Source organism: Phyllostomus discolor, chromosome 14 (genome assembly GCF_004126475.2).
Source record: "Phyllostomus discolor isolate MPI-MPIP mPhyDis1 chromosome 14, mPhyDis1.pri.v3, whole genome shotgun sequence".
Lineage (NCBI taxonomy): Eukaryota > Metazoa > Chordata > Mammalia > Chiroptera > Phyllostomidae > Phyllostomus > Phyllostomus discolor.
The window spans coordinates 40,945,812-40,973,032 of record NC_040916.2 but is presented as its reverse complement, the minus strand read 5'-3'; the positions used below and the strand labels follow the sequence as shown (position 1 = coordinate 40,973,032).

Below are 27,221 nucleotides of genomic sequence, written 5' to 3'. Positions count from 1 at the left end.
AAAAAAAGGCAGTCCCCCCACAAGTACAGTTTGAAAACCGCTGCTGCAGGCACCTGGGGGCAGAGGGATGGAGAGTGTCACTCAGGGCGCGACCCGGTCAAGTCTGGGTCTAAAGTAAAGCACAAAAGCCACCTAGAGGTTGGCTAAACAGGTTGGGTCTGATTCCAGAGGCCAGGTAAGGGAGAGCCAGTAAGAGCGGGGCTGGGTGAGTGCCCGTGGCCCAGAAGGGAGGCCGTGAGTGGGCGCTGGAGGCAAAAGGACTGGGGGGGTGGGCGCCGTGGAAGGGGGAGCGCGACTGCCTGGGTGCCGGGGCCGGGACTCAGGGTGAGTCCTCGAGCTGTGAGGAGGAGACGCAGAGTCCTGCTCCAGAGTCCTGCTCCAGAGTCTCCGCTTCCCCGTGAGCGGCAGCACTGGCTGTCTTTTTTCTTCCTGTAAATGTGAGCCCAGGTGTCCTTCCTGCAAGCAGACTCTTCTTACGGTTGCTCTGTGTGTGAAACACCCAGCGTGTCGTCGGACGTAGAGCTCGGTTAGATTTGAACTTGGGAGTGAGGAGGGTCCCAGAGAACAGCCGCAGGACAAAGTGCTCAGGGGCGCAGGTCCCCATGAGAGGGGGACACGGAGTGGTCAGGCAAGAGGAGAAGCAGGAAGGCAGGCGTGGGAGGGGCGGGTCTGGAGGTCGAGACCCGCTGGAGAAAAGCCTTTGGTTGTGCTGGGGGTGGAGGGGGGTCACTGGTGTATCTGCTGGGTCAGTGAGATGTGGGAAAAGGGCCAGCAGGCAGTTTCAGCGAGCTGGGGCGTGAGGGGGTATTGGAGAAAGTGCCAGTCAGTGTCTGCAGGTTTAATGGCCTGGGTACCAGCAAGGGCAGATGGCTACGCAGAAAGGAGGCTGGGGTGCTGTCCAGCTCGTGTCTGCGGCCTGGGACCCTGAGGACTGCACTGGTGGGGGCAGGGGCGGGGGTGGGGGAGGGGCGCGCTGCAAGAGGTGAGAGTCTCAGCTGCCAGAGCAAACAAAGCCAGAGCAGGCAGCCCAGGAAGTGGAGAGGGCTGCGGTCCAGGGGGCCTGTTTGTGTGTCGTCAGTGGCATTTATGTGGAAGGGGTGCTTTTTTATCGTTGGTGTGGAGCTTTGGCTTACATTATCGAGCTTTGGCTGAGCAGAGAGCCAGCGTCTGGCAGACGGCAGGGGCACAGGCCCTCGCAGGTGTGCCCGTCCCCACAGAGGGTGACAGAAGAGCCTGCCCCTGCCTGCCCGTGTCTCTCAGGGCTGGTCTCTGGGAAAGGGAAGCGGAGGCAGCAGCTGCCACATTGGGGGCAGCCCTTGGAGTTGTTGACCAGTTTGTGCTCAACAGTTTGGGGAACAAAGTTAGTTCACGGGAAAAAAATAGGCGTTTGGGGCAAGACACGGCCCAGGTGGGAGGGGAGGAGATGGAGAGAGAGCCGGGACAGAGCCAGGCTGGGGCTGGAGAGGAGGAATGGGGGAATAGGGTTTCCGTGTGCGTGCAGTGTGCGCGGGGGTGGGGGCGCAGGCGGGGCAGGGTGTGAGGTGGTGGGAGGGGCTCGGCCATGCCTAAGGAGGGACAGTCTTCGCGGTTGGAGCCTGCAGGGGGTTTGGACATCCCTTTGGAGTGACTCCTCCTCCGTGTCCTCCTCAGATGAGCAGAGCTGGAGGGAGGAGGGGCTTGGGCAGTGGTTACAGCTGCGGCCGCCTCACCCACGGTTCTCTGGCTCCGATTGCTAGAACAGAGTGTTTTTCTCCAGCCCTTGACTCCTTCATCCCCCCACCCACCCCCACCCCACGGGTGCCTGTGAGACAGGAGAACTGTCCCACGGGAGTGACGGTCGTTGCACTCCAGCGCACGGGGGTGGGACACGTCAGGGGAATGTGCTCTTCCTCAATGGCCCCTCTGCCACTTCACACAGCGGCTCTTTGGAGGGGCGTGGCTTCGCCGGCCATTTCAGGGGGTTCTGGCTCTCGCTGCACACAGGTACTTTCCACTGCACCTTAGGGTTTGGCAGGGGGTGGCCAGTGGAAAGCATTCGTTTTTACCTTTCCTGTGTGATTTTGTTAGGGTTGGTCCTACCTGTGTGTTGTTCCAGTATTCACATGGGGGTGAAGAGTGTCCTCCAATGTAGTGGTTTTTCAGTTTGTTAGGATTGGGGGGTCAGCACCTGGCTCCTGGGGGTCAGACTGTGTACCTCGGTCTCACACATCCCAGTGAGGTAAGTCCTGCTGTTTCTGCTGAGAATGCGTGTAGTCATGTTGCTCAGTGGAGGTCAAGGCTAGACCTCTGCACTCTGCCAGGTAGGTGATATGCGGAGTTCTTTATCGACTTTTGGGAGTCAAATCTAGGGCAGTGTAAGCTGCAGACAGAGCCCACTTGCCTTGACCCAGACAGCAGGCCCTTCAGACCGTCTGGGTCTGGCTACCCTGAGCTTCCCCTGTGGTGTTCAAAGGGGTCTCCGGCCGCCTGGGTGGGAGCTGGGTTTTGTCCCTCAGGGCCAGCGCGGTGGTGCGTCCCCAGAGTTGGCGCTGGAGAGAAGGCTCGGGTGGTGGGACTGGGCTGAGGCCCTCCGGGAGTTGGGGTCCTCATCACCCAGAGTGCACGGTCCTGTGGTTGTTTCAGACAAGGAGTTCACTGTGCGGCTGGAGACGGAGAAGCGCCTGTACACCATGGGGGAGCCGGTGGAGTTCAGGTGCATCCTGGAGGCCCAGAGCATCCCCGACCGGTACTTCGCCGTCTCCTGGGCCTTCAACAGCTCGCTCATCGCCAGCATGGGGCCGAACGCCGTGCCCGTCCTCAACAGCGAGTTCGCCCACCGGGAGGCCCGGGGGCAGCTGAAAGTGGCCAAGGAGAGCGACAGTGTCTTTGTGCTGAAGATCTACCACCTCCGCCAGGAAGACAGCGGGAAGTACAACTGCCGTGTGACGGAGAGGGAGAAAACGGTCACCGGGGAGTTCATCGACAAGGAGAGCAAGCGTCCCAAGAACATCCCCATCATAGTGCTCCCCATCAGTAAGTGGAGAGATGCGCGGCCTCCTTCACCTCCTCCCACCGGTCTGGTCCCGTAGCTCGCTTCCCTGGGAGAGGCGGGGAGAGAAGACAACTGTGCTTGGAGGGCAGGGGGAACTCTGGGGTTCCAGCTGGCAGAGAAGCCCGGGTAACCGCTCCCCTTCTCCAGCTCACCTGCCCGCCCTTGGCAAGCCCCCAGGAGGGCAGGGCACCAGGGCTGTGTTTGCACCTGGGGCAGGCGCCGCAGACCCCAGCACTGGCAGCCTCAGCCCAGCCGGGAGGCATTCAGGACAGCTGTTCGCTCCTGTGCGGGAATGAGGTCCCCACTTCTTCAGAGGAAGTGGGGAGATGCTGGTCTTGACCTCTTGCTTAAGAGGGCGGGCCTTTTATGGGAGCATTTGAGATCATAAAGCTCCTTATTCAGAAGGATTTGCTGTCTGGGTTTTGGGGATAGAAGGGTTGGCATTTCCCTCACTGTTTCTTCCCTATCGAAATTGTGTTTTTAGAAGCCAGTGGCTGGGGTGTCTCCCGTCTTCCTGCAGCACAGACTTTTAAAGCCACGCTGCCTAGGCGGGCTCCCTGCCCCCGTGGAAGCTGGCGTTGTCCGGGTGGGTCACGGCCATGGCCACGGCTGGGCCTCGGGGGACTGATGACCCATGTCTGTCTGTGTTTAATCATCCGTAGAACCAGGATGTTCTCATTAATATCTCATGTCTCTCACAGTTCTACTTTTAGTAAAAGAAGAATTAAAAACCTTACAATGCTCTGATTTTCAACAAGATGGAGAAGTTTTCAAACTAACCATTAACCTTTCCTCAGCTGCTCAACCTGTTCTTTCTCTTACCGTTGCCATGATTCCCTTTTTCATTTTTATTTACACTCTTACATTTTAATACAGTCCTCTTCAAGGACAAAGAGAAAAAAAACACAGGGGTCTTGCCACTCTTTTTTCCTTTCCCACCAATAGGATTACTTTCTGTTTATGCTTTTTTCTTTTAAATCATATACACACACACCTAATTATCTTGAAATTCTTTTGTTACTAGATTCCCCCCCTGCAATGCCTAGCATGGTGCTTTGCATAGGGTAGGTGCTTGCTGAATATTTGTCGAATGGAAACTGTGGAATTGAATGCCCACTCTCTTTAATATTTTCCTGTTGCTCAGTGCTTGCTTTAACCAGGGACTCTCTGCTCTAAACTTGCAACTAATTCCTCGTTGTTTTGTAAGGATCCAGTGAAGGGCAGCCACACTGTGTACTTCCTATATCTTTTGTGCTAAGAGATTTCCCCCAGCCCCTTCCAAGAACTTGTTTGATGATCTGTGGCCTGCTATATTGCTTTTCCAGCAGATGACTGGGTAGTTAAAGTCCCCCAGAACCACCAGATCCTGCCCCAAGGCCACTTGGGTAAGTCTACCAAAGAACACAATCAAATCGGTAATGGTGCTAATACCTTCGATTTTAATGGCGCTTTTCTTCCTGAGAGCCCAAAGTGCTCCTGCATCTATCATCCCCTTCTCCCACCCCCTAAGTCCCTGTAGAGGCCAATATCCTATCCATCCTGTGAAGGAAGAAGCCAGAGCACCGTCCGGAGACATGGCTGAGCCAGTTCCGTTAGTGGTCGAGCTTGCGTTGCATTAGAAATGTTCGCTTCTAACTCCACAGCCACTGCTCTGCGCTTAGCCTGTGCTGCAGCCCCCACCTCCTGGTCTGAGGGCTCCTTCGCGGACACGCACTCAGAGTCTCGGTAGTTCTCTCCTGGTCTGCACTTAGCCCGGGGTGCTGTAAATTGTCCTCCGCCTCTTCTCAGGCCCGGGAGCACCTGTAAATGGTCTCACCGGGTGACGTCTGCATTTGCCTCTGCCTGGGCTGCCGGAAGGGTTTGTTTTCTCACAGTCCCACGTTCCGATGGTGCCATTTTCCAGGCTTCTACAGCCACAGAGCACCAAACCGCAGCCCCCCTGATAACAAGCCAGGGCTTACACAAGAGTCCGCTGGCTGACAGTAGGGGATGGGAGTGATACCCTGCAGGCCCTTCCTCTGATTAAGGCCAGGGAAGGATTTGTTACCCTTTTAATTCCTCACTCGGAATTGGTAACACTGGGGATGAGTCTTTAATCTCAAGAGGAATATTGTTACTATTAATGATGAGATGAAAAACAATGACCTCATCTAATACCCTCAGTGCCGTGACGCTGCGAAGTAGGAACCGCTAGTATCAATCTCCATTTTGCATGTGAGACTTTAAGGCTGGGCTGGGGTTAGGTGGGAACCCACGACCCCAGACGTAGAGCCCAGGCTGTCTCCAGACCCTCGTTTTCAGCCGCTGGCGCTGTCGATGCTGGCTCAGGAGGAGCCTGATCGCCTCCACGAACCCCAGTGGTGTGGCTCCGGAGGTTGCCCTCCTGGGAACATTCACCTTGTGTAGACGTTTTTGGGTTTTTTTGTTGGTTTGTTTTTGCTTTTCATAAGATAAGCCGATCCAGACTGAGGAGCAGGTATACTCACCCAAACCAGAATGCATGCAGGGCCCAGTGCTCATCTGTGCCTGTTTCTGCCCGTGGGGGAGGGGGAGGGAGAAAAGACCACGGCCAGTGCCCACGGGTGTGGGCGTGTCTCCCCGAGGTCACTGGGTGTGCCTCCCAGTCGGGACTCCATTTCACTGACTGAGTCAACGTTATTGCGTCTGCTGCATGTGGGTGGTGCCCAGAAAATTGGAGCCACATGAGTTATGGTATTTTGGGTTCTTTTGTACTTATTATGGCTTTTTGAACTTAAAATACATAACTTTACACAATGTCATACTCATGATTGAGACAGATTAGAATATCCATTGATGTTTATAGAAGCAAAGAGTTGTTGGCAACGGTAATATCAGCCGTGATCATAGTGACCAATTTTTGAAAACTCAGTATGTTCTAGGTGATTTGTATACATGCCTCATTTATTTTTTTAATCTTTAAAAAACTACATGAGGTAAATAACACTCTCCCCATTTTATGGACAAAGGCATGTAGAGCGTACATAATTGGATTGAGTGAGTTCGCACCGCGAAGTGGGCAGCAGAGGAGCGAAGGCGGTAGAATCCTTACCCCAAATGTTGATTGCCCCAGTGTGTCAAGGTCAAGAGCAGTGGAACCCCAGTGGCTTAGGTCTGTTCCTCAGTGCTAAGGGAAGGGCGAAAGCTCGTTCCCCACACGCCCTGTGAAACTAGACCGCCTGTGTCCGACAGTGTCCTCCCCCCAGCACACGACACTTCCTGACACTTCCTGTCATTTGTTTCCTGCTCCCTCACACTGTCCCGAAGGACTCACACGGCACACGCTGGATGTCAGCTTTTATTTGACGGCTGTGACACTGGATGGCGGGAGTAGAATTTTGTAGTAATTTAACGTAACACAAATCTAAATTGGAAACCCTCGAACCCCCCTGAACAGATCGCCTGGTGCATTAATCGCTCTGTGCCCTCGGCACGGCGGCGCTGTGTCGCTTCGCTCAGGCTCTGATTCAGCCCTGGGTCTCAGACGCTCAACGTCCTCGCCCTCCGCGCCCGGCACAGGCCTCCTAGGTTATCAGAGCCAGGCTCAGGGGGGCAGTGCCCAGGACCCGCGGGGCAACCCCCGCCAGGGTCAGGGCTTCATCCGCCAAGGCTCACTGCACCGGAGGATGGCGATGGCCCCCACCCCCCTTTTACCTTCTGCGTCAGCGGGGAGGGTGCCCTCGAGGCCCGATGCCCCAGCATGCCCTCTCTCCCTGTCTGCAGAGAGCAGCATCTCCGTGGAGGTGGCCAGCAACGCCAGCGTCGTGCTCGAGGGCGAGAACCTGCGCTTCTCCTGCAGCATCCGCACGGTGGGCAGGCCTCAGGGCCGCTTCTCTGTCATCTGGCAGCTGGTGGACAGGCTGAACCGGCGCAGCAACATCATGTGGCTGGACCGGGACGGCACCATGCAGCCGGGCGCCTCCTACTGGGAGCGCAGCAGCTACGGGGGCGTCCAGATGGAGCAGGTGCAGCCCAGCTCCTTCAGCCTGGGCATCTTCAACAGCAGGAAGGAGGACGAGGGCCAGTATGAGTGCCACGTGACCGAGTGGGTGCGGGCCGTGGATGGCGAGTGGCAGGTCGTGGGGGAGCGTCGGGCCAGCACCCCCATCTCCATCACGGCTCTCGGTAAGTAAATGTCCCAGTCTCTCACTGGGCCTGCTGGGGAGGCTGCCCTCATGTCAAGAACCTCACCCTGACTTGTCACTCAGAGTCCTGCCAGGAAATAGAGGCATCTTCAAAGGGTTTACTGGAAGGAACACTCTGTGGAGGTGCAGGCGAGGTTGAAGGAACCAGCAAGGCACAGCGGGGCCCCTGGGGGCCCCTGACACTGGGAGCCGTTAGCACTCGTGGGTCTGGGGGGTGGGAGTGAAGTTATAAGAAGTCTGTCTTGAGGAGCGAGGCCACTCAGCCGGAAATGGCGGCCCCGGGTAGTGGAAAGTGGCCGTCTTCACAACTGGCCTGGAGGGCAGGAACAAAGCCATGAAGCTGCTCTCTCCTGCCCCTCTCCCCCCGCCCGCCCCGGGCTCTCCTGCCTGCTGCCCGGGGATGAGCCCTCCTGAAAAGCTCAGAGCAGGGCAGGAAGGGGTAGAGAATCACCTGTAGCCACTGACGTAGCGTTCCCCACGTTCCTGGCTGAGTCTGAGCCCCTAGTCGAGAGGTGGGCCTATCACTCTGCAGGAGACGGAGTGAGGCCGGTCAGCTCACCTGCTTGGGGCTGCAGCTTTTAAACGACAGGCCCATGGCGGGGACCCAGGAACTAGCAATCTGTCTTAATTTTTTTTCCAAAGCCCGTGTTTTGTTCTCCTTCTCTCTAAGGCCCCTCCTTAAGAAAGCTATCTCCTCGTTAGCAGGAAATTAAAAGATACCTTGAGATTTGCTAAAACCAAAGAATATTAGATTTGTTTCTTAGGGGGTACTTAAAGAGGCTTCTATCAAGGTTTATCTAACTAATGCGATCAGCGTGTCACATTCTAAAAGGTAGGCTGTTCCTCTGCTGGGAAGGCAACTTGCACTGTTGGCCTTCTGTTCATCAGGAGACTCTGACGTCTCTTGTCCTCGTGACTTTGTGTCCCCTCCTTGAGACCCCGTTCCCTCCTTCCCCGAGCGTGGGGCTGCTGGTGCTGTTGAACATGCCGCAGCCCTGAGTGGTTTTGCCCCCCACAGAGACCTCCATTGCCACAGGACCCCCAACCTAGAATGGTGTTTACCTTCTAAAAGCTTAATCCCAAAGATGGACCGGCTTGCTGCAAGAATCACACAGTTCAGATTCCTGTTTCCAGAAACCACCCAGCGTGGAGTTTCCTGACCAGCTCGGTCCCTGGGCTGTGCGCAGCACCTGCGTGCGCCCGTGGGTGTGGAAGCTGGGAGGAAAGTGGTGGTTTCCCACCCCGTGTGGTCAGGGATTTCTGAGGAGTGGTTAGAGGTAGCTGGGACTGTTTCTCGAGAAGTGCTTTTACGGTTCCAGGTTATCCCCTGAATTTTTTCATACTCGACACGTAGTTCCCACAGCCAGGGGCTCTGACCTGGGATCCCGGGGGCTGGTTCTGCTCACCTGGTCTCCCCCCGTGGGGCGCTCCTGGCTAGAGCCATAACCATAGCAGCCCGAGGGTGTGGAACAGGGGAAAGTAGGAGGGCACCCTGGAGCGAGGTCTCCTTTTCAGCCTAAAGTAAACAGCGGCACACAGGTTTTCATATCAGCACAACTGAGAAATGGATCCCCCTCCACAGGGAGGGGACAGGGACCGGCGCCCAGGGGAAGTATTAGGTGGGTGCAGTCTCCAGCCGCACCTGGGACGTTTGCCTGTTCAGTTGGGACAGCTCGGGTGCGCTGTGAGCTGTGACTGTGCTGTGTGCCGGGCTGGGCCAGGCCAGGAGTCAGCTGCTCAGAGATGCGCCGTTCCCTCCGGGAGTTGAGGCCCCGTGCCCCACAGTCCTCAGGGTAGCGCGTTCTGCACACAGGAGCACGAGGGACCATCCCACCGTTTCCTGTTTGAGGGTGGGCCTCTGAATGCTCTCTTTTTAAAAACTAGGAAACGTAAAGATAGCTCGTGAAATGTGAGTGGAAGACCCCGAGTCTTTAGCAAGTCATGCCTCCCTGTTTGCCGACTTGGCCTCCCACAGAGAGCCAATGGGTTCCTTCTGTCTGTAGTCTTTTAGCTCCAGAATTTAAAGTCCTCTCCTGTATGGCTCTGTGCTTAATGAAATACATGCGTTTTTTAAAAAATGTCATTTATATTCAGTGTCAGGTACTATCCCAGTCTTTTACAAATTCAAACTCCTTTAATCTTTGCACGGACCCATTTCACAGATAGGGATATGGAGGCAGAGAGAAGTTGAGTAACCTGCGCAGTGCCACACAGCTAGGAAGTGTCAGAACTGGGCAGCTGGCTCCAAGGCCTACGCCTTTAACCCCTGCCTCGGGCTTCCCACGGGACACGCAGCCTAATAAGGTCCCTGGAATCAGCGGGTCTGTAGCCCGACGCTGCTGTTGTCACAGGCAGCTCAATCCTGGGCAACTTATATAACCGCTCTGTGCCTCAGTGCCCTCACCTGGGAAAAGGGGTGATTAACCTGCCGGTCCTCCAGGTCATTCTGAGGGTACAGTGAAGTGTGGGGAAGGCAGAGCAGTTGGCACCATGCTTGGCTCAACGGTCGTGCCCAGTAAATAGTGACCGCTCAGGTGTAGGGTCATAACCACCATATGCATGTGAAGGCGAAGTTCAAGGCTGGAGGGGTTGGGGTCACCCATGCTGAGGACCAGGCTGTTTCTCGTTCCGCAGGGAACGTGGAGAGGCTCAGCCCGCCCAGGGCCCCACCTGCTGGAGATCTCTGCCTCCTGCTGGGGGCCCCTCACTGCCCCTCCTCCCTGGATTGCACGAGGAAAGTGGAAAGGGACCGGTGACCCAGCCCATGCTGCCCGGCCTGGGAACACGGGACACCCCTGCACTGTCCTGGCCCCCTTCTCCAGAGCCGATGCACCGGTGGGCCAGGCAGAGGAGGCCTTGGGTCTGGGTGATGCGGCCATTTTGCAGGGGATGGAGAGAATAGCTCTGGGGCTCTTTGTCCCGCATTAGCCCGGAATCCCAAGATTTCTAGGAGCGACCCTGCCCAAGGGACTGAGGGACTGCAAATCGAGATAGGTCCTCCGACTTCCAAACCCAAACGGCCATCGACAGGCCATCGGGAGGGCTCCATCAGGGAGGGGTCAGTAGTGCTGCTCAGGGAGAACTGCCCTGGCCTTCTCCTGTGGGGTCTTGGGAATGGCGGGTTCGTGCCGCCACGTGATAGCTCACGTGATACTGGCCTGGGCCCAGAACGGACCCCTGAGCCTTTGCTCTGCCCCGCCAGCTCTTGCCAGGAGCCCCATCGCCGCGCCACACTGCCCTGAGAAAGCCAAGTGACTCCCCTGGCTTGAGCCCCTCTGCTCTCTCTCCAGAAACGGGCTTCGCGGTCACAGCCATCTCCCGCACGCCGGGGGTGACCTACAGCGACTCCTTCGACCTGCAGTGCATCATCAAACCCCATTACCCAGCCCGGGTCCCCGTGTCAGTGACCTGGCGGTTCCAGCCGGTGGGCACCATCGAGTTCCACGACCTGGTGACCTTCACCCGGGACGGAGGGGTCCAGTGGGGGGACAGGTCCTCCAGCTTCCGGACCCGAACGGCCATCGAGAAGGCCGAGTCCAGCAACAACGTCCGCCTGAGCATCAGCCGGGCCAGTGACACGGAGGCGGGCAAGTACCAGTGTGTGGCGGAGCTGTGGCGGCAGAACTACAACAGCTCCTGGACGCGGCTGGCCGAGAGGACCTCCAACCTGCTGGAGATCAGGGTGCTGCAGCCAGGTGAGCGGCTCGGGCCCAGGTGCCGCCGGGCGACTCGACACCGGGGTGGTGGGGGAGCAGTACGCACGCACGCACGCACTGAGCCCCTGGTGTGGCCGCTGGGACTTCCCCACGTCGGGTGCCGAGAAATTTCAAACCTGTGGGAAGCTGAAAGAACTGTTTCCCCTTTTCTTCATGGCCAGTTGCTAGTGCCTTACATTTGTTTTCTGTGCGTACTTTGTCACTGTTGTTCTGGAAGCGTCTGAGGACACGTTGATGACCTCGGGACACTCCCTCCTGAACACCGGAGCACGCATCTCCTAAGAACAAGGCCACTTACGATTGTTGGGCGTTACTGACATTTTCCCAGTTGTCCCAGATGCCTCGTTCCGTCTCTTTCCTTTCCAAACAAGTCCAGTCTGTCCACTCAGATTTCGTTGACCTACAGTACCTCCCTGGCTGGGCGTGTGGTCTGGGCCACTGGCATTTAGGAAAGTGTCCAGACCGCCTGTTTTGCAAGAAGCTCTGTCTCAGGGTCATCTCCCGTAACCCTTGCAGTACTGACGAGAACAAGGTCCTATTGTCCCAGTGTGCAGGCAAGGAACCTCGGAGTGGAGAGGGAAGAGGAACCTTACCCAGGTCCCCTAACTTGGTCCCGTACTGAGGATCTGCTTTGTGGTAGGTGCCCAGGGTGCTTATTTCATTAGAATTTTGCCGTCACCCGGGAAAGACAGACTGGCACAGTGTCACGAAGCTGATGAGTGGTAGAGCTAGGGTTCGAGCCCTTGCTGCCTCTCCCTCGCCGGTTTCCTGACCCGGCCCTGTCCTCGTGTGCCGGGTTTGAGCTTCCTTCCCCCGTGGGGCGGAGTCTCTCTTACAGCAGGTGGTGAGTAGGCAGTCACTTGGGGGGTCAGGTGGGGGGGTGGCTTCTGCAAATACTCTCACCTTCCACAGGCCCTTCCCCTAACACGGGAGCAGGCAGGTGCATGCCACTGCTGTGGTTTCCTTGGGTCTGCCTGCCTGCCTGGCTGCTCGGTTGGGAGCCGGGCGAGGGGGCGCCCAGGCCGTGGTCCTGCCCCCAGGCCCTGGAACAGAGGAGTTCAGGCGTCCACCCACACGGTGAACAGAGGGGGCTGGATAGGAGGTGACTTTGCAAAGACTTTTTCCTGACTGTGACACACCCCCTTTGTGAAGATGGTTCCAACACCTTGTGAAAAGGCGTTTTCCTTACGCTCTCAGCCGTGGCTAGTGTTGTCAGCAATGCCAGGGTAGAGGATAGTCATGTCCAAGTCTACCCTTCACCTTCTCTGTCCCGGGGTCTGGAGCAAACGAGTTGCGCAAGTAAAGGGACCGTTCCTTGGCCAGTAAGAGCCTAAACCCAGACAACAGGGTGCTCGGGAAGAGCTGTTTTGCTTAAGTGGATTTCCAGGGTGATGGAGAGTTAGATGGAGACCTCATTTCCCATGAGCCCTCGTCGTGGGAAGTGCCTAGGGACGCACTTGGGAGCCTCCCCGAGTGGAACTTCAAGGTCGTCGTTGCACCTGCCGTGGCCTCCTCCGGCCCTCAAGGTCGGCACTGTGAGCGGCGGCGCCTGTCACTGGCTCTGCAGCCCTGGAGGGCAGAGGAAGCGCCCACCCCAGGACCTGGCCTGGCACTGCCTTTTTTTGCAAAAATCTCTAATATTTGCTTGTTTCTGTGGCTCCTTGGAATCTAGGACTGGAGCCCGTCAGGGAACACTAAGGAATTATTTTATCGAAGGTTCAAGTTATTTCGATTCTGATCCGTCAGGGGCATACTGGAAAAGATGAGGGACAGAAACGCGTCCAGCACCCTGTGGGTGCCGGGCTTTGTGCCCGGTGCTTATGTTTTCCCTTTCAGCTCATCCGTCAGTGAGGTGGTGGAGATGCTTGTATTTCCACTTTGGTCTCCCCAGGGGGACACCAAGGCCCCAGGTGTTGGGCGGCCTTGGCGGCGGCTAGCCGGCTTGGTAGGTGGGGACCTGGCGCTGGACCTGAGGTTGGAGCCCAGGTCTCTCAGACGTCCCCGTGTCTCCATTCCCCCTCTTCCCACCGTGTTGCCTCCTGGTGGGAAAGGTGGCTGGAGAGCGAGGACCTGCCCTGTGTGTCTGTGAGGACTGTCTCTGTGTCTGGTGTGGCTCCTGCCGTTTTGTGACTTCACCGTAAAGAAAGGATCTGCGGTGCTGTCACGCTGGGAGGTTCGCTGGGAGGCCTGCACCCAGAGGTGCCCAGTAATGCACTTGCGCTGAGGCCACACCCTCCAGGGAGGGGCCGAGGCACCCGGAGAGTGCATCCGTTAAGTGTTACTGTCTCTCCTTTATTAAATATTGATGCTTTAGCACTTAATATTTCCCAAAGAGCTTCATGTTCGCTGTTGCTGTTTCCCACACACTCTGGCTGGTACAGGAGCTTTTATTTGGGGGACACAGAAGTGGAAGAATGCTCGAGGGCTGGCGCTGCGCCCGGACCGTATGGGACGCACGGTGTAGGTAACCTCCCCTCATCTTCCCCGAGGGCCTGGGAGGAGGGCGTGGCTTTGCCGTTTTGTAAATGGAGTGACTTGGGCTCAGGAGGCTCAGCCTTGCCTAGGTCAGAAAAATAGCGAGTGGGAAGTTGGGACCTGAACGTGGTGTGCCTTATTAAAAAGCAGTTGAGGACTTTGACCCTTTTTAAGGCCTTGTCATCAAAAATTATTCCTCTGTATCCATTCACCATCTCATTGACAGAAGAGGTCACTCTTCTTCAATATTTTAAAAATGTATTGATTTCAAGGAGAAAGAGAAAGGGGGAGAGAGAGAAACATTGATTTGTTGTTCTACTTATTGATGCATTCACTGATTGATTCCTGTATGTGCCGTGACTGGGCATCAGACCCACAACCGTGGCGCATCCGGCCAGGGCAAGAGACCCCTCTTTGTAGATGACTGATGTGAGCGGCCACCAGGGTGGCCGTAACAGTAACAGCAATAGCAGTGATACTTGTTGGACATTCCCTGCGTGCCCATCGAGACCCTGAATGCTATTGGTAAGAACTTACTTAGTTCTCACTCATCCATCCAGTGCTGTGGAGGGGGGAGGGGTGGGGGGCTGTCTCACCCATTGTAGAGATGGGGACACTGACAGAAAGCCTAAATAAATTATCCGCTGAGCCACAGGAAGAGGCAGAGGCCAGAGTCAGAGCCAGACAGGCAGTCTGGCTCCAGAGTCCAAGCTCTTAATTTTATTAGACAGCATTATGGTGTTTTCTAGACAGTTATTTTTTTTCCCCTCAGGAAGCTCCTTTGGTGCCATGTACTTTTCTTCAATTTCTATTCTGTCTGGTTCACCGTCCCTGACTTCCTGACCTCCTTTAGCACATACTTAAACTTGTTTGTTTAAAGTTGGGGTCACAAGATACCCATAGAGGTTCCTCAAAACACAGTTTGACAACAGGGCAGAAGTTTAATTCGTGCCTCCTCTAACTCCGCCACTCCTTCTAATTTCTGCCACAAGGTGGCTCTAAGACTTGGGGACACCGGAGCTCAAAGCCGGGGCTGGCTTCTCTTCTTTCTCCTCTCCCTCCACACTTTGCCCCTTAAAACATGGCTTCTTGTCCCTCCTCTGGTGTCTTCCGTGGGACAGTCCCCCACTGCCTGTCCCACACCCCATTTTTAGAGTATTTTGCTGAATATTCTCATTCTAACAAAGTCCAATAGAGACCGAGGACTTCCCACTCACCGGCCCATTCATCTGCCTCCCGCCGCCACTGTCACCGGCTCCCCAGAAGGCCCCGTGCGGTCTGTGCCCCTGGCTGGCCCTGGCCAGAGCCGCCTGCTGGCCTGACCGCATCGCAGGTCCTCCATTCATCAACCTCTCTGGCTGGAGGGCACCATCCATCTGTTGCAGATGCATTATCGACCGTTCCGTGCGTGCTTCCGAGTCAGTGTGCACGCCCCCGGGGGAGGGGCCTGCAGGGAACACCATCGTCCCATTCTATTGTGGCTGTGGCTCAGCCTTGCTCCCGTGGATGGCAGAGTGGGGCCCCCAGGGGCATTTAGGCAAGACCGTAAGCCAGTCCCACATATTCAATTCTTAGCTCTTAATTCTTTTTTTTTTTAAGATTTTATTTATTTATTTTCTAGAGAGGGAAGGGAGATAGAGAGAGAGAGAGAAACATCAATGTGCAGTTGCTGGGGGTTATGGCCTACAACCCAGGCATGTGCCCTGACTGGTAATCGAACCTGCGACACTTTGGTTCGCAGCCTGCGCTCAGTCCACTGAGCTACGCCAGCCAGGCCTCTTAGCTTCTAATTCTTATCTCTTTGAATTTGGAAGCATCGCTTTGCTTCCTTCTGGTTTTCTGTAGCACCAGAACAGTGTCCAAGCACATGTCCCGAAACACAGGAGCAGTGGGGACGTGTCAGCACCCATGCTCCGACGTTCACGGCCACACCTCGCCTGGCTACTGCATACTGCACAGGGAGATCGACAAAGCAATCAACAGGCCTCCAGGAGGACAGCCTTCGGTGGAGAGAGCCGACTTGTCAGGGGATGTATCCTGCTGGGATTGCACTGATGGGCAGTCAGGATGAATATTTAATACCCTCTGGATGCTTCCACATCTGTTTTCTCCAGTTTCTGAGTGCTGACCTAGCAGATGGGCAGTACCAAGGGCTTTTTCTTTGACTTCTGTGCGTCCAGGGCATGTGACAGTGGCTCTCCTTGTCACATAGTCTAGTAGGTGACAAGCTGCCTCAGCCTTCAGAGGGATTAGCCCCAGCTTTCTTTCAGGAAGATCATGGGGTTCTTCTTCTACCCAATGCACGTGGCTTCTGCCTGCTGGGTGCTCAGAGGTGGGGGGGCATGAGGGCAAGAGCCCTTGAGGAGCCCCAGCCTCCTGCCCCCCTTTGGCCCCGGTGTCCTGGTGACGCCAGGTGCACCTGTTTGGAGTCGGTGAGCTAGGGTCCTCTCTGCCCGCAGACAGGTAAGGCAGAGGGGGCCCGTCCAGGTTACTGCTAATAAGCTGTTTCCACTTCCAAACTTTTGTTACCCTGTCCTTGCTCCTTCCCCCCAGTGCCTTCTGCAGGCATGTTTGAGCACCTACTGTGTGCTGGTTTCCCTGCTGGGTGCTGTGCTGCGGCGGTGGGTGTGGCACAGGTCTGCCTCACGGGCTGTCCTGGGAGGAGAGAAGCGCAGGGAAGAGTTTCAGGGCGGGCAGTGGAGCGGCCTCAGGTGAGGGCCACAGGCCTGCACAGCAAATGGGCTTGCATGGGGGGTGGGTGCAGGGAAGGAGCAGAGTGTGGACAGAGAACACGCAGCCTGCTTTGACATGACCGGAGCATGGGGGCAGGGACGGGTCCTCCCCAGGCGGTGGCCAAGGGCCAGGGGAGCCCCCTGTGCACTGGGAAGCACGCAGGGCCACCACAGGTGATGGTGAAAAGCAAGGACAGACCGGCCTGTGTTTGCATCCCACTCTGCCACCTGCTGGTGGTGTGACCTTGGCAAGTGTTTTTTTATAAAACTGGTGATAATGATATATTTACTTCATAGGATTGGTGAGAACCAAATGGTTGATACTTATAAAGCGTTTAAAATACTGCTTAGCCACCTAGGGTTGTATAAATTTGTTAAATATGAATATTCTAAACTGAGCAATTAGGAGGACTTTGTATCATACTTAAATTATATACTGCTTTTAATAACAGTGTGTAACAGTCCCTTTACTACTCTAAAATGAAATTCATAGACAGTATAACATTTCTACTCACATAACCTTTACAGATTGTTACAATGTGCTAATTATGGCATAAAGGAGGAATTTTTTAGAAAGCAGTTCATGATAAAACGATGACAGGCTTTAACCTGTCGGTGCTCAGGAGCGCACATAGGAGGTGCAGGACTGAGGGGACAGCAGCTGGGCGGAGGCGCTGCCCGTCTGTCCCTACGTCACGGACTGCGTCAGTCACGTCATGGACAACAGCGTCAGTGACGTCACGGACCGCGTCAGCCGTGCCTCCTCAGGCGGCACTGCCCTTCGGTTTGCGAAATCCTGAGTGACTGTGGTGACGGTGCTAAGCAAAGCACGGAGAACCCTCCCTTGATCTACCTGACAGGTGTTCAAACTGCGCCAACACAAAAGGCGTGTTGGTAGTGAAACGGAAGCAGGTCCTAGGCGCAGGGCCAGAGGTCTCCCCCCTGAGAGTGTCACTGGGAAGTCACGTGGGACGCGAAGCAGAGGTTTGCTGCACGGAGTCATTTCAGATGCGGGCTTGCATCGTGCACTGCATTCCTGGTGACGAAAGCCGGCCCACAAGCAGGCTCTAAGCCAGGAGTGGCAGGCTCCTCTTCCCAGCTTGGGGAGCTCCCCCAGGCGGAGGCCGAGGCTGGAGGCCGAGACACTGGGATTCAGGCCAAGTGTAAGGTCTGAAAAGAGATCATTAGGGCCTTAAATAGGGCGCGGTTGTGGGGAGAAAGCAGAGCAGGGGGCGGAGGGCAGGGCTAAGGATGCAGGGCTGTAAGTCCCCAGGCCACAGCGGTGCTGCAGGGACAGTGCCGGCTCCCGGAGGGGCACAGGCGGTGGGATCCCGACGGCATGCCGGGCCCCTTGCAACCTGGCCGAGGCGTGCCTTCCCGACTTCATCTGCCGCACGTGGCCACCTGCCATACCCCGGAAGGGGCGCGCAGAGAGGTCTCGCCTTGGCTCACCTGTCCCCTCTCTCCGGGTGCCCTCGCGGTCTCCTCCTCCGCTGGGGGGGCCACCTACTCAATTTGTTTTTCAGGGCCTGGCTCGGATGTCACATACTTTTTGAAAAGGTCACTCCCTCCTGTCACAATCGGGATTAAATGCCTTTCCTGTACATTCCCATACCTCCCAGAAAACATTAATCACATATTTATTCAGTCATTCGTTTATTAAATTGATTAGCAGGCGGTTGGGTCACAGCCTCCGCCCTTCAGATGCACGTTACTTAGTAGGAAAGAGAAGGCCTTCGGAAAGTGACCGTTGTGAGCAAATCAGTGACTAACAAGCGTGGTCGAGAGGGAACAGGGAACCCCCCACGCTGTCAGCGAGTTGTACGTTAGTGCAGGCAGTGTGGAAACTCCTGGAAAAATGTAACGCAGGGCCGCTGTTTGGTCCAGCAATACCCCTGCTGGGTGTTCACCAGGGAGAACGAGAGCACTGGTCTGTGTCCCAGTGTGCATCGCGTTATCATGTCCAAGAGCCAAGACGGAAACGCAGCCCAGGTGCCCGCTGATAGGCGAGTGGAGGCAAGAAGATGTGGCCGTATGAGCAGTGCAGTGGGGCTCAGCCACAAGCAAGGATGAAATCTCGCCGCTCGCAGCAACACGGACAGACCTGGGGAATGTGCTGCAAAGTGGCATGTCGTAAGTCAGACAGGGAAGGACAAATACTGCTGATGTCACTTATATGTGGGACCTTAAAAAAAGTGTCACCAGAATAAAACAGAAACACATTCAGATATAAAGAACAAGCTGATGGTTGTCGAAGGGGACGGGGCTGGGCGCACAGGAATACAGAAGAGAAAAGAATTTTAAAATTAAAATTAAACATTTTTTAAGAGGGGGAAAAGAACGTTGCCTCAGAGTGAAATGGTGCTCCGTCGCACTCCCTTGCTCTGAGCTATGGTGACCTCGGGATGAGCTTGGGGTCGGGCAGGGCTCATCCGGCCAGGAGACGCGGTGGCCCTGGGAGAAGGGTAGACGTTAAGTCGAGACAAGTGAAAGGAGCCCCCCTCAGCCGGTCCTCTCTCCCTTGGGCCCGGTTCTCCACCCGAGGGGCTCCCAGACTCCTCCCTGGCACACCCGTGCCGGGGCACAAGGAGGCAGGTATGACGGCATCGGATGGAAAAACGTGAACACCAGCCCCGGGCAGCGAGTCACAGCTCCAGTGGGGTCGGGGATCCCTCCCTGACGGAGGAAGTGCATTTGCAGGGAGCTGAGCACACACAGGACAGCACCACTGGTGGGGAGGTCGCCCGAGGAAGCAGCTGCCCTGCTCCGCTGCAGAGTCCTCCGTCTGGCCTTCAGCCCCCTGGTCCATGCGGTGACAGAGCCGCAGAACCCACCATTCCCCACGTTCCCTCAGGAGGCCTGGGGGGAACCTCCAGGTGCAGACGGAAAGGGCCCTTTCCTCACCCGGGGCAGTGGGGCCAGGAGTGGTAGAGATGCGCTCCCAGGAGGGGCCTCAGCCCGGCCTCTCGGCCTTCTTCCTCTGCCTAGTCCTCCCTCCCGCTGCTCCACAGCCCCTGGGGGGGGGGTGGGCGGGGGCGTGGTGTTCGCCAGGCCTCGGTCCTCAGCTCTTGTCCCTTCACCTCCAACTCTGAAGCCTTGGTGAGTGCATTCGCTCACCACAACCACGTCCAAGGTTTCTCCGGCTTCTCAGTGCGCACGCGTCACCTGGGGATCCTGGTCAACGAAAGGAAGACTCTCGTTCAGGGGATCTGAACAGGGCGCCTCCCAGTCTGCGTTGCTGAGAAGCTCCCCGGTGTCCCCAGTGCCTGACACCGATGCCGCAGGTCTGTGGACAGCAGTTTTACTGGGAAGGGTGTCACTCGCCCTTGACAGTGCTCAGTCCAATGTCGTGCTTTGAACATGGGACTGAGCCCACAAACCAAAGAGGAGTGGGCACAGTGAAAGAGTACTGCGTGTCCATATATACCAGGCTCTGTGCCAGCTCTCTCTAGAGACTGTTGCTCATCTGCACACACTCGTGTGATGTAAGATAGACACTGGGACTGTTCTGATCTTGCAGAAGAAAATCCCTGTGGACCTTAAGGGGGCAGGGCTCCCTTAGGGGGAGGAAGGTGGCGCAGACCTGCCGCACACCACCGGGGGCAGCGCCGGGCAGGATGGAACAGTGCTTCCTAATCAGTCACGGGGCCTGCAGTCTCGCCTGGGCTTCGGGAAAGGTCCCCCTGACCTTGAGGCGTGGGAGGAAATTCAGAGTGTGGACTAGGAGCTGACCCCTCGCCCACCCGCCAGGCATGCTCCGAGTTTGAAAAATGCCTCTCTTTCAGGCTTTTCAACACTTCACAATATTTTGACACGAGAAGGAAAATAAAAATGGAAATGCTTTGAAACATTTCCCTGGATTCTTGTCCTCAGACCACGTGACCAAACTGAAGTCTAGTCATAGGGTTCCAGTTTAACATATGCAGTTACTATAGCAATCGAGGTTTCCTTAGGAACGGTTGCAAAAATACTCTGGCCCCAATTAATAATACATTTTGAAGCTTTTTCTGCCCTACACAGAACAACCTAGTTCTTTTGGCCCAGGCCCAGCCAATTCAGGTGGTGTCATTTGCGCTGATAGAGATATTTGCATGCGGCGAATTGGCTTGGAAGGGAATGAAAGGGGGCGGTTGTTCCAAGTATTATAGGAACTCGGATGGGCAAGCTGATGGGAATTGAGTTTCTAGAGCTCAGAATTTACTGGTAAACCCCACCCTCGACCCCACTGTGCCCCGGAGGCCTCTGTGTCTCAAGAAAGGATGAGGCAGGAGATGGGGCTTGTTCACAGAAAAGATGAATCGAATGGGTGGGGCGGGGGGTGTGGGGTTTCTTTCATGTGGGTGCGGGCTGCGTCATGTGGAGTCGGGGGAAGGTCTGCAGGTCTGTGCGTTCAGCAGCCCTTTGTGAGGCGTGTCTCCTGATTTACAGGGTGTGTCCTTCACTGACATGAGTCCTTAGAGTAGCTTTTGCAGTCATTGTGCTGGGCGTGGGGTCTGGCCACGCCTCAGCTTGCTGACCCCTCTTGGCCATTGAGAGGGTTTGTCCTGGAGTCACCGGCCTTGATGCTGTGTTTCCACACCAGCTGCAGGCCAGCCGGCAGCCCGCGCCAGTAGAGGAGGCCCAGGCATGACCAGCGGGCTCAGGGCTCCGTCTGGACCCAGGGACTGACTGGCAGGGGTGCAGGAGACGGGCCAGGCAGGCCCAGAGGAGGAAGCCTGGCGCCCCCTCCCTGTCTTGGGCTGGCCCTGGGTTTCTTTCTCAGCTGGTGAGCACTTTGGTCTTGAAAAGCAAAGTATGAAGAGGCATGGAGCAGGAATGATGCTTTTACTGTCAGCTTCCTAAGAGGATCTTGGGATTGTGTCTTGTTCAGTAGGGGGTGCTGGGTAGAGGGGAGCAGAGCCACGTGTAGTAATGATGGAGTGGATGTGACCTCAAATTACCTTGGTGAAGTGTGTTTCATTAGAAGGTGGCTTGTTGCCACTTCGAGAGTGAGCTCACTCATTAACTGGCAGGTAGGTTCACTCTGGAGTCTGCCCTCGGTTTCGGAGCAGGACAGCGAGGGGAAGGGGAGGCTGGAGTTGTCTTTGCTCTGTCTCGCTGCTGGTCACTTTCTTCCCAGTCTGTTCCCCTGCCTCCACCCCCAGGACGATCACCGTGGTATCCTCTAGCCGCCTGCTGACCGTGGTTCTCCTGGGGGCTGGCATTTGCTCACCTACTCCCGCACTTACTGGGTGGACACTGACCAAGCACTTCCCGACGCCCAGGCACTGTGCTCAGCCCCGGGGGTGCAGCGAGGAGAACATCCTCCGGGCACGACTGTCGCCTGAGCATCATGAGGGGACGGGGTGGACGCACTCTAAATAGTTGCAGAGGAAGCTTGACCTCTGCCCTCAGGATCTCACAGGCCAGGATGGAGGAGAGAGCAGGCAGGTGGCCTGAAGATACACAGAGTGCGGACGGAAGCTCAGAGGCGGCGTGTGCGGCCCAGTGGGAAGGGGTGGGGGCCGGGGCTGCTGGCTGAGTGGAGGGAAGGGTCGGAGAGGTGGTGGCAGACGAGGCAGACAGAGAGCACAGCCGAGCAGAGACCACAGCTCAGGGGGACACTGCCTGGGCCGTGGGGCCTGTGGAGCAACTCCTGGGAGATGAGTTCAGACCGCTCCTGGAAGCACTTTGTGCTGCGAAGAGGAATGGTTTTTCTTTAGAACCTAAAGGCAACTGGGAACCATTAAACTTTTCAAGCAGGGAGATGAAGTGGGCAGATTCGTGCTTTAGCTGGATCCCCCTGGAGGCCGTGTGAGGCAGGGGGGGCAGCCAGGAGGCAGGGGGAGATGGTGAGGGCCTAAGCGGGCCGGCGAGGAGCAGGCACAGGGAGGGACGTTGCGGGTGAAGCCAACTGCATGCGGCTTTGCTCTCCCCAGCCATGCTTTGGAGGAAGCCACCCCCATCCCGTGTCCTCTGGGACCTGTGAGGGACAAGACCGGGCTGGGGGCCCCGAGGTGGGAGGTGTGGGACGGGCTGTGCATCCAGGGCCGTGGGACGACTCTGCTGAGCTGCCCCCTTTCCTCTGCAGTGACAAAGCTGCAGGTGAGCAAGTCCAAGAGGACCCTCACGCTGGTGGAGAACAGGCCCATCCAGCTGAACTGCTCCGTGAAGTCGCAGACCAGCCAGAACTCCCACTTCGCGGTGCTCTGGTACGTGCACAAGCCCTCGGACGCCGACGGCAAGCTCATCCTCAAAACGACGCACAACTCCGCCTTTGAGTACGGCACCTACGCCGAGGAGGAGGGCCTGAGAGCCAGGCTCCAGTTCGAGAGGCACGCGACCGGCGGCCTGTTCAGCCTCACCGTCCAGAGAGCCGAGGTCAGCGACAGTGGCAGCTACTACTGCCACGTGGAGGAGTGGCTGCTGAGCCCCAACTATGCTTGGTACAAGCTGGCAGAGGAGGTTTCGGGGCGCACAGAGGTGACGGTGAAGCAGCCAGGTAAGCTCAGGGGCGTGGCCTTCCCTGCGGGCGGGTTTAGTGTAGCCGTCCGCAGGGGGCTCTGTGGGGTCCACACTGGCCGGGGCGCAGCACACAGATCCTTGCGCTCGCCCGCTGTGAGGTGCCCGCTGTGCCTATAAGGGGTCCCGGCACTGATGATGGCAAACTCGCCCTCCTCGACTCAGCTGTGTGAACGGCGTCTTCACCTGGGAGAGGCCTGCGGGGCACTGTGGTCGGCAGGAAGTGGCCAGGCAGAATTCTGGTGGCGCCTGGCCCTCTTTCGGGTTTGCGGTTTGTGCCCTGGATCTTGGGCTGGTAGTGGCTCTAAACCCAGGATTCCTGCCTAGAGGGCGTGTTCTGCAGCCCGGCATCTGCTTCCCCTCCTCTGTACCCCCTGTCGCCGGCCCAGAGTGAATGCATCCTGTCTCCAGACTGAGTCACCACCCGGCCCCTTCAGACCCCATGGGTGCAGACCCTGGCAGGCTGCACCTGCCCTCTGCTGGGTGCCCCACAGCAGGAGAGCGCACCACACTCCAGGGCTCAGCTCCGCCTGGGGCACCAAGTTCCCCGCCCCGTAATCTCCCTCTCAGACTTCAGATCTGCCCCTAGAACAACCCGGGAGGGGGATCTGGGTCCCGTCCTTTCTGATCCAGTCATGCACGCATAACAGTGTTTTAGCGTACAGAGGACCACACCATTGACGGGGCCCCACAAGATTACAATGGAGCTGAATTTCCTGTAAGAAATGCAGGGATATGTGGTCAGGCGGATCTTTTTCTGTGACAGGAGCCATTTCTGTGGGGCTTGGCATAGATTCCCTCTTGCTCACAGCACCTCGATTTTGAGAGTGCAGCTTACATCGCCATCAGCCAGCCACCGGCCTTTGAACGCCCAGGCCCTCACACTTGCTCCCAACTCGCTCGCTGACTCACCCAGAGCAGCTTCGTGTCCTGTGAGCTCCATTCACGGAGTGTGCCCACACAGATGTGTGCCTGCACAGGTGTGCACCTTATTCGGTCTTTCATTTTTACTGTCCTTTTCTGTGTTTAGACACACAGACACTCACTGTTGTCTTAGCGTCGCCCACGGGATTGAGTACAGTAACATGCGGCCGAGGTGCGTAGGAGGCTGTGCCGTCGAGGTGTGTGCACAATAACAGAACCACCTGAGGACGCTTTCTTGGACCGCATCCCTGTCGTTAACAACACGTGACAGCCTGTGATGGGACCTCTGTGTGCCCTGTCAGTCTCTCCCTCTCCTTGTTAACACAGCTCTTGAACTTCTCGTGTAACATGGCCCTAACCTCCCTCTCCATCCTCACTCCTGCCCGCTCTGCAGTGTGTTGTCACCACCTGTCCTTCTGGAAGGGCAGTGGGTGCTGCTTTGCCAGCCTCAGTCCCATCTCCACGCCTTTGCTTACACTGCCATCGCTGCCTGGAATGCCCCTTTCTTGCTTCTCCCCTGTCTACACCCCATCTCCAAGACTTCACTCAGCGCCACCTCCAGGAAGCCTTCCCTGATATCTCCCGGTGTCACCAGGGCTTTCTTATAAAACACACAGCATAGTGATGTTGTGCTTGCATTTTCTCCCCACTCTACTGTAGCACTTCGAGGACAGGGATGTGTCTTTGTATCTTCAGCCACTGCCCTGTGGCCCCTTAATAAACATTGGTTGAATGAGGAATGAATGGGTGCTTTCCTTGAACACCCCAGGGCCTTTGACTGTTCTCTGAGCCTGGAATATGTTGACCACAGACGCTCGTGTATCTCATTCTTCCTCAGGGAGCCGTGCCTAGCTCTCGTTAACTAAAACGGCATTCTAGTCACTCTCTGTCCCCTTCCCCGTCCCGTCACAGTGCATAACACCGAGTGGCATTCTGTGCAGTTAGCTCTTCACATGCAGGTAGTCACGGCACTTCTGCCTGTCCACGCTTCCGGAAGTCCATTTACGGGCAGTTACCATGCATACTTTTCCTTACTTCTGTGTCTGTGGCCTGTCTCCTCCGCCGGGCGTGAGGCTCCCGGAGTGAGCCCAGGTGCTTCGTTTTCGTCACCATTCCGCCCCCATGACTTGTCCCCCAGGTGGCCTCAGTGAGCTTCCTGTTCAGGAAGCAAGTGGAACCAGGTGTGAAGTCCAGATGTGGCCTGGCCTGGCCCATGCCAAGAGCAGCGTCTCCTGCTTTTCCGTGAATGTCGTATCCCTAAAGTCGCCCCGCCGGCTGCGCAGTGGCATTCCTCGCTCCCCCTCCTGCGGGTGTGCAGAAAAGCTCTGGTCTGAGTGCACCCTGTCGGGGATTCCCGTGCCCTGCGCCCTGCCTGCAGGCCAGTCCCGGGGACTTTCAAACAGGACGGTTGCTGCTGTGCCCACACACGTCTTTGGGTTTCAGTCGCGTTGTCTCTTCTCAGTTCTAATCACGTTCCCTCCTGAGAACACTGCCCTCCCAGGTTCCTCTTCGTAACCGTCCGTCCTTTCTCTTTTCTCGTCTCATTTGATCTCTCCCGAAACCGAGAGATTCTCGTTGGGCCCTAAATTGATCAAGGGGTTCCCCATCTGGAAGGCGGGCCTCAACCAGGCAGACGGGGGTGGTGCAGGGGGGTGAGAGGGTGCTGGTCCCAACGCATGAGCGCTGTCCTGTGCAGAGGGTGCGGCACTCCAGCACCCCGATTACAGCAGCACCTCCCCTCCTCTGTTGAGACTTTGGTTTGTATGTTTTTCCCTTTTTTTGTTTGTTTTTCCCTCCTGCTTCTAGTTCCCCCCCCTCACCCCCCACACTCCCCTTTTTCTGTTGAGAAAGAATACACTTTAGAGCTTTCGGAAAATACAGAAGCACAAAGAAGAAAATGATCTCTCAGCCCAGAGATAACCTGTGTGTGGATGTGTGTGGATGTGTCTTTTTGAGGAGATAGGTTATTTAAAACACTTTTTCTGTTGTTATTAACTTTTTTTACCTTTTAATTGCAAAAGCAATCATGTGCACTGTAAAATGTTCTGGCACTTTTGCAACGTGAAAAGTAACATTGCACGGCCTTCCCCTTCCCGGGACGTGGCTCAGGACGCGCCCTTCCGCAGGAGCCTCCGTGCGCTTACTGCTCCGTAGCTTTCTGATGCCTCTACGTGCTCATTAGGGCCTTTTATGATTCTGCGCCTGCCATTAGCGTGTGCCAGCAGTAGTGACACTTCTGACGGGCTGAATTTTCCAGCCCCTGGCTCCAGCAGTGTCAGTCGTCTGTTTAAACGCTCTCCTGGAGAGGGGTTCCCACCATCCCGTTCCCGTCACTTCCCAGCCACCCACGCCAGTCAGCCGTGTGCGTGGTGGTCTGCTGTCTTCAGGGTGTGCGGTTGTCTACACAAGTGGTCGAGGATAAGACGGGGTGCTTGTCCTCTGCTAAGTATCTGAACTGACCAGGGTTACAAATCCAGGGGCAGCCATTACTCTGGCATTGAACCCCTTAAAGCTCAAACACCCAAGCCCTGGCCAGGTGGCTCAGTTGGTTAGAGCGTCGCCCTGACACACCAAGGCTGTGGGTTTGATCCCTGGCCAGGGCACGTACAAGCAACCAATGAGTGCATAAATAGTGGGACAACAAATTGATGTTTCCCCCTCTCCCTAAAATCAATAACTAGAAATTTGAGAAAATAAATAAAACAGAGACACGCGGACACACGACCAGAACTCAGAATGGCTAGGGTGCCGTCCGTGCCTGAGCAACGTCTCCACTGCTCTGGGTGCTGCCGCCTGCCGCACCGAGAAGGCGCCCGCTCACCTCTGCTTGGAAGTGGCGTGTGCAGGTGGCCGGTGGTTGTCCTGCCATTGACGTCTCTTTCCTTGCCTCTCCAGACAGCCGCCTGAAGCTCAGCCAAGCGCAGGGGAACCTGTCGGTTCTGGAGACGCGGCAGGTGCAGCTGGAGTGTGTGGTCCTGAACCGCACCAGCGCGGCCTCCCAGCTGGCGGTGGAGTGGTTCGTGTGGAAGCCCAACCACCCGGAGCGGGAGGCCGTGGCCCGCCTGAGCCGCGACGCCACCTTCCACTACGGAGAGCAGGCGGCCAAGAACAACCTGAAGGGGCGCCTGCACTTGGAGAGCCCTTCGCCCGGCGTGTACCGGCTCTCCATTCAGAACGTGGCGGTGCAGGACAGCGGCGCCTACAGCTGCCACGTGGAGGAGTGGCTGCCCAGCCCCAGCGGCGTGTGGTACAAGCGGGCAGAGGACACCGCCGGGCAGACAGCCGTGGCGGTCACGCGCCCAGGTGAGGGTCCTGTCCCCGGGCGCCACGCCCTGCACTGTCTCCCTCGGGAGAATAAGATTTGATGCACTGCGTAGACAGTGGGTTCACTAGTGCATTGTCTGCAGTCAAATACAGGCACACTTACCGTTTGCGTCTCCATTCAGGGTTGCCTCACGTTTTTCCCCCTAGTGAGTGGGAATTGCACATCTGGCTTTGGCCTCAGGTAATTCTTCTCTTAACTAGAATAACGTGTTAATTAATCATTGCACAGCATAGGGTATCTTTCCTTCAAAGAACGCACTGAGACCCAGACAAGTGGTGGATGTGCAGTAGCCACGTGGTTTGAAAAACTGAGCTGACGGATTTTCTGTGGGGAAAAATTATAGAAAAGGCGAAG

General features: G+C 56.5%; 1 protein-coding gene across 3 annotated transcripts in view; it reads left to right on the top strand.

Moving 5' to 3' along the window:
- IGSF3 (immunoglobulin superfamily member 3) overlaps window positions 1-27,221 on the top strand; it is a 94,477-nt gene that overhangs the window by 57,594 nt on the left and 9,662 nt on the right. The window contains exons 5-10 of one of the 3 annotated variants that reach the window (XM_028502605.2): window positions 2,623-3,012; window positions 4,357-4,416; window positions 6,773-7,174; window positions 10,485-10,889; window positions 22,188-22,598; window positions 26,438-26,845. In XM_028502605.2, coding sequence (XP_028358406.1) covers window positions 2,623-3,012; window positions 4,357-4,416; window positions 6,773-7,174; window positions 10,485-10,889; window positions 22,188-22,598; window positions 26,438-26,845 — 2,076 coding nt within the window. The remainder of the gene's footprint in view (window positions 1-2,622; window positions 3,013-4,356; window positions 4,417-6,772; window positions 7,175-10,484; window positions 10,890-22,187; window positions 22,599-26,437; window positions 26,846-27,221) is intronic. The other 2 variants (XM_036015805.1, XM_028502606.2) reach the window with 2 other exon arrangements.